The sequence below is a fragment of the Berghia stephanieae genome, chromosome 8 (genome assembly GCF_034508935.2).
Source record: "Berghia stephanieae isolate SIO BIC M18660-M18661 chromosome 8, UCSD_Bste_1.3, whole genome shotgun sequence".
Taxonomy (NCBI): Eukaryota; Metazoa; Mollusca; class Gastropoda; order Nudibranchia; family Aeolidiidae; genus Berghia; species Berghia stephanieae.
Window position 1 is genome coordinate 27317676 of NC_088367.1, and position 7500 is coordinate 27325175.

At 31.8% G+C, this 7500-nt stretch overlaps 1 protein-coding gene across 9 annotated transcripts in view; it reads left to right on the forward strand.

Annotated features, from left to right (window-relative positions):
- Positions 1-7500, forward strand: part of LOC144978448 (1-phosphatidylinositol 4,5-bisphosphate phosphodiesterase delta-4-like) — a 162803-nt gene that overhangs the window by 69025 nt on the left and 86278 nt on the right. Inside the window, exon 2 of one of the 9 annotated variants that reach the window (XM_078924530.1) lies at positions 1469-1648. The exons of the other annotated variants lie outside the window; for them this stretch is intronic. Coding sequence (XP_078780656.1) covers positions 1600-1648 — 49 coding nt within the window. The 5' untranslated portion in view covers positions 1469-1599. The remainder of the gene's footprint in view (positions 1-1468; positions 1649-7500) is intronic. 9 annotated transcript variants of the gene reach the window in all.

The window sequence follows — 7500 nt, forward strand, 5'->3', positions numbered from 1 at the left end:
GAGTACAACAGTTACTATCTTCAATAAAAGCATTAAATTCAACATGTTGACTACTTATAATTCAGTTTTCAGTGTCCGAATCATTCTGACATAATAACTAATTGAGACGAGGGGTCATCCCATTCAGACACTGGAACATACATTTAATTCAATCAGAGATTCTAGACGTCTATGTGGGTTTTACCAATAGTTTGTCACCTACGCTTTCCCTGAAATGTTTGTTTTTAAAATTACACTTACCACTAGTTAAATACACATCATTGGGGGTCCCGATAGTTCAGTTGGTATAGCACTCGATCGCTTCACACGCAATGGGACCGAGATCGATCCCGGGTGCAGTCGACAATTTTTTTCTGACCTACCTGTCCACCCAGCAGTGAATGAGTGTTAGTGTTGGTGGAAAGTACTTTGCGATAGACTAGCGTCCTACCCAAATGATAGGAAAGCAATTGCTATTGTCCGTTTCACGCTATAGAAACCGGGATACAATCCGGCTCCATTGGCCGAATGGCTCTGAAGGACTACTTTGCAAATACACATCATTGACTTAACATTTGCTGTGGGTTTTTACTAGTATGCTTTTGCGTCTTTCAGGCAGGAATGTCTTTTAAATAAAATAAATTGTGACCCATCTTTTCAAACTGTCGGTATACACAAGATACGAAAGAGAGATTGTATCTTTAAAATGACAAAACTGGAATTATTTCGGTTTTGTCACTTAAAGAAACCATTCTATTTTCTTCAATTAAACATGAATAACAGTTGTCATCTGGAATGGAAGCTTCAATTCAATTAACGAAGACAGAAGGGGGTTTCCCCCCTTGTTTAGCAAAACACGATGAATAAAACACTAAAGACGAATGCTCAATTAATTTAACATAGATGGTCTACACTCAATCAAACTGTGGCATTTTGTCCTTTAATTATATTTCCAGCATCTAAGTAAGTCTCCCGACGTAATACGGTTTCGAAGGGGAGTCACAATTTCTATTGCCATTATATGTCTATTCGTGTTGGTGTTGAACTTAATGTATCCTTGGTATTAAATTTTGTAGAACGTGTGAAATTTATAGTGGGATATAAAAAACAATGTGAAATTGAATGTAAGCTTCAATTTAATATACGGAAACAGATATAATGGACATTTCGGGTTTACCCTTTATCAACAAAACAGGATGAATGAAACACCAGAATTTGTCTGTAGTGTTTCATTCATCCTGTTTTGTTGATAAAGGGGAAACCCGAAACGTCCATTTTATCTGTTTTTGGATATTAAATTGAAGCTTACATTCAATTTCACATAGTTTTTTATTTCTTCGACTTAAAATAGTGGGATATAAAAACATATCCCTGATTCATCATTCTCTGTGGCTTTTTTACAAGTGTAGTTTGTAGTACGCTTTTCACGCGGGAGTATCTGAATCTACTCGTATTTTATTTTAAAAATAAATTCCTATTGACATTGTAGGTTTTGTGACTTGGAATTGAACATTTATCGTGAGTTATTGCAGGAATAAATTCGTATTTTTTCACTGGTTGGATATATCTATTCTCTGTGGGTTTTCATGCAAGAATAGTTATTGAATAACAATAATCAAAATGACGACCATTTCAACAGAAAAGGAGACGGAGAAACAAAGGGAAACAAGTGAGTGTTTAAATGCAATAATTTGAATAACTCCTCATTGAATTCATGTATTAAGTACGTATTGTCCGTTCTTTTCACCCCATTCGTCATTTAATTTATTTAACATTCTATGTTCTTTTCTTTCACGCATTTTGTCCTTTGTCTATAAGTTCTTATTCAGTTCATTTATTGTGATCTTGTTAATTTATCCATTTTCAACCTTCCTATAATTTTTTCATCTTCTTTTTTTTATTTTTAAGACTTTGCTTGTAATTTCCATTATTTGTAATTCCTTTGTTGTCGTTATTGGGATTTCTTTTTTTTTTAGATTATTTTTTTAATGTTTTTTTTTTTGTCTGACATTTTTAAGCATGTGTTCATTTACGAGACTATTGTGCTTTGCTGTTCTTTCAAAAAATCAAAACAAAAACAAAACAAATCATTTGAGCTTTTGTATAGCGCAGTAACCACTAAACGTGCTCAAAGCGCTTTATAAAGGGCATCTGACCAACAGCAACACGTTACATATGAGACATGACGCCTGTTGGGCGATATTACAATTTCCAACAGAGACAACGCTGTTAAGGATCAGGTAGTTATTTTACACCCGACTACGGTGAAAGAATGTGAGTAAAGAGTCTTTTCCAAGGATTCAATAACGATGAGCCGAAAGCGAGTGTCATACCATAAGGCCACATAGCCGCAAAAATGTTTGTTATTTGCAATTCTGATAACCTTAATTTGTATGCGCTCGTTATTGTCATAAAAATACTCTCAGACCAACGCAAAATATTGTCCGTTACAACAATGTTAAAATAATCACATAATTGCGTTCGTAAAAAAGTAAGTCGATTAATCGGAGATAACGTTATATCGATCTGTTATTTATTTCATAATGTAGCAAATAAGCGGGTGTGAGATTATGCAATGTAGGATTGAGACTATATCATTTTGAACCCTGCCGACAATATCATTTTCAACAATGCAGACTATATTATTGTCAACACTACAGACTATATCATTTCAACACTACAGACTATATCATTTTCAACACTACAGACTTTTTTTCATTTTCAACAACGCAGACGTTATTATCAATATCAACAATGGAGACTATATCATTTTCAACACTACAGATTATATCATTTTCAACACTGCCGATTATAACATTTTCAACAGTACAGACTATACTATATCATTTTCAACACTACAGGCTTTTTTCATTAAAAAAATGAAGACTATATTATCATTATCAACACTGCCAACTATATCATTTTCAACTCTGCAAATTATATCATTTTCAAAAAACTAGCAGCATGAAGCCCAGACCTCATGCCTGTAAATGTTATCTCAGTGAAAATGATTTATTATGATCTATTGGAGTGGGCATCTGACATTCATTGAGTATAGTTTTTTTTCTGATCCTGCTGTCCTCCCAGAAGTGATTGGGTAGCTAGGTCTGTGAGATCCTGTGGAGAGTACATTTCCATAGCCTCGTGTTCAACCCAAAGAGTAGCAAGTTTATTGAGTTTGTTTAACCAGACAAACTTGGCCCCATGGTCTCTAAGGCAGATCTGTCTAATATTACGAATACTATTTCTACGAATTTCTAGCTCCAGCTACACTAAAGCATTGGCTCAATAAATATAATTGAAAAGAAAAGTTTTGTTCCTTAGACCTATATTCAGGACTTTGGAGAAATTTTGGATCATGCTCAGGGCAAATTGTTTATTTCCAAAGCTATTTAAAGTGACTGTTTCTTCTCCAACCCCCCCCCCCTGGAATCAATAACAAAGAATAGTTTAAACGTTAATAGTATATTCACGTTTTTGGTCAATGGCTGAAGAAGGCTTTTGAGCCCGAAACCTTCCGTGTTTAGTATTTTATTATTTTTTGAATATGTTGTATTCATTAATTTTTGTACATTACTTTTCACCAAAGAGAGCGTATAACAACAAAAAAAAAAAACAAAAAAAAAAAAAAAAACCCAAAAACCCAACAAAAAACAAAACAAAACAAAAACAAAAATACAAAACCTGAATCAAATCGCTTTTACATGAACTCCGAGTAGATACTGTTTTAAACAATTTTTAAAAGGGCTATCAATCAAATCAAATCGCTTAAAATTATGACATTTCAATTGCACGTATTGATATAGCTAGTTTTCTTTGCTTATTTAATTATCTTCATATTATTACTCATTGCATGTCGAATCTTTTGCCTAGAGGAAGAAACAAACTTTTAACTATCCTGAGATTAAATTATATTATTATAGACATTGTCGATTGGTTTCAATGATAGACTAAATGTTGGATGATGATCTCTGAATTTATCATTCTGGGTGGGGTTCCTGACCTCCCGTAGAGTTCAGGGAGGTCACTCACCATTTCGTGTATACCTCTATCTTGTTTTCCAACTTGCTATTTGTCTTTGACTAGGAATGAAATTACATGGTTTTGTCCTTTCTCTTATCGGAGTCATTAACTGAGAGGGAAACAGTCAGATGTATAGTTAAAGTTTTGAGAGATGATATTTTTTTCCTTGTAAATCATCTCTCCGTTTTTTATTGTTATATTTGTTGTTTTGAATGTATAGTATAAGCATTTGAGTGTATTCCTCTTACGGGATCCTGTGCTTGTAAACTATGTACAATGATAGTGTGCTCTTGGAATCTACGTCTGTTCCTATTTGAATCTTTCCCCTTTGTTTTACTTTTCTTGTGTTCTTTTAATTGTAAATCTAGAATTTTTCACTATCCCATTTTCTTCCTTTTTTTTTTACTGGCGCTGAAATGACCTACGTATCTATGTCTCGTAAGAGCCCTTAACAAATAAATTCCTGATTCGTCAAATACAGTCTTGATGACAGAGAACTCTATCCCGCAGCATAATTTTAATTTTAAACGCTTATATATTATTATTATTGGATTGTAACTTGCATATTAATGTATTATAAAAGCCAACGTTGCTTGCCCTTTAACCTTGACAATCGAGTATAACGGGATTGGCTATAGGTATTCATCTTTTTATTATGAAAATATTCTGCATGTTAAACTAGGCCAGATTGCCGAGTGAATGTGGCATAAGACACACTTCGACTAAGGATTCGGGTTTGAGCCCCGCTGTCAGGATTTCGAGTTTTCTTTGAGCAGGACATATTCCCCATATTGCTAAACGTGCTGCGTGTACTGCGTTGTCTAGTGGTATGACACTCGCTTTTGGATCGGAAGGTCCTGAGTTCGAGCCTTGCTCGGCACATAGTTGAGTCCTTCGAAAAGGCTCTTTGCTCACATTCTCTCACCATTTACTCAGGTGTTAAATGAGTATCTGGCTGTTAACAGCGGTGTCTCTGTCTGGAAAAATTGTAGTATCGCCTGACAGGCGGATTCTCGTCTACATGTTACGTGTTGCTGTGGTCAGGGACCCTTTGTAAAGCGCTTTGAGCACATTTAGTGGATATTGTTCTATATAAAAGCGCAATGTCAAGTTTTTCTATAATATGCATTCTAACATGCCTTCTGGCTTTGTCTTAGAATGAGATTACTTGTTTTTTTCTTGGTCCTGACGGATACCCTAGCTGGGAGGGAAACAGTCAAATATATAGTTAGAGTTTTGGGAGATGAATTTTTTGTCTTGTAAATCATCTCTCTGTAATGCACTGTTTTATGTTTTGTTCACATATTATATATCATGATTTGTAAACATTTGAGTGTATCCCTCTTAATAGGGACATGTGCTTGTGTCAGGATGAGACATTTAGGTGATCTCAAACTAAGTACGCTGATAGTGTGCTCTTAATCTACAGCTATTCCCATTCTGAACCAGTTCCTCTTTGTCTTACCTTTTCTTGGGTGCCTTATTTGTAATTCTAGAACTTTTTACTATTCCATTTTCTTCCTTTTTGCTGGCGCTGATTTTACCTTAATGTGATGCAAGCGCCGTAAAATCCTTAAAAACTTAACAACATAAACATATGGAGGCTGCAATGCATTATGTGCTTTTATTAATTATTACATCTCTATTCAATCTATCAAATATCGATTCATGTCGACCGATATCGGATTAAATTGTTCGATTTTCTACTTTCCTATCGATTACCCTTTAACCCTTATCGATGGATTATCAATATTTGGACGGCAATACGAAAGAAATTGTAAACAGGGGTTCGATGTGATTGCAGATATGAGGATTATGAATATTGGACAGAATAGCTACAAACAGTCTTAGCAATGGAGATTGCCGTCTTGGTTTTTAACTTTATAGATATGTTCTATGTATTCATTTGCCTGTTGATTGATTGATTTATTTGATTGCTTATTTATTGTTTATGAATTCACTCATTTAAATTCAGTAGTAGTATTGAATATAATCATCATCATCATCATCATCATCATCATCATCATCATCATCATCATCATCATCATCATCATCATCATCGTCATCATCATCATCATCATCAGCAGCAGCAGCAGCAGCAACAGCAGCAGCCTATCATTATCGTCATCATCATATCCTCCTCCTCCTTCTCCTCCTCCTCCTCCTCCTCCTCCTCCTCCTCCTCCTCCTCCTCCTCCTCCTCCTCCTCCTCCTCCTCCTCCTCCTTCTCTTCGTTATTATTATTATTATTATTATTATTATTATTATTATTATTATTATATTATTATTATTATTATTATTATTATTATTATTATTATTATTATTATTATTATTATTATCATTATTGTTGTTTTTATTGTTGATGCCATTGATGCGGCTGTTGTTGTTGCTGGAGATCGCTGCTGTTGTCGTTAAAGGCAGTTGTGATTAATTTCCAATCGATCCTGTACATGCAATGTAATGTCTGTAATGTTCTCTCACAATAAGAACGAACCCTTTCAAGAGATATAAGGCAGAAACACTCCGTGAGCCAGACCTGTAGACGGGAGCGTTTTAAAAATTAATGGTAATTTTCATCCTGGGACACTTTCACCGTTGCAAAGATCGTCGTCTCATTAATAATGCATGACGGTTAAAAGATTTCTTTTACATTGTCCAGATCGACAACAAATTAGATTTGGATGTAGGGTGAAACCTTGATGTAATAGTGATAATAATAATAATAATAATAATAATAATAATAATAATAATAATAATAATAATAATAATAATAATAATAATAATAATAATAATAATGATAAAATGATAGTTATAATGATAATAATAATAATAATGATAATAATAATAATAATAATAATAATAATAATAATAATAATAATAATAATAATAATAATAATAATAATAATAATAATAATAATAATAATAATAATAATAATAAAAATAGTAATAGTAAATAATAATCATATTAGTAAATAATAATCATATTAGTAATAGTAATAATAATAATAATAATAATAATAATAATAATAATAATAATAATAATAATAATAATAATAATGATAATAATAATGATAATAATAATAATAATAATAATAATAATAATAATAATAATAATAATAATAATAATAATAATAATAATAATGATAATGATAATAATAATAATAATAATAATATAATAATAATAATAATAATAATAATAATAATAATAATAATAATAATAATAATAATAAAATAATAAATAATAAAAATGATGATGATGTTGATACTACTACTACTACTACTACTACTACTACTACTACTACTACTACTACTACTACTACTACTGATAATAATAATAATAATAATAATAATAATAATAATAATAATAATAATAATAATAATAATAATAATAATAATAATAATAATAATAATAATAATAACAAATGATCTTTATATCTTGATATGGCAATTTGTTATTTAGTTACTCTTGCTATAATGTTATAATATTATAAGTCTAAT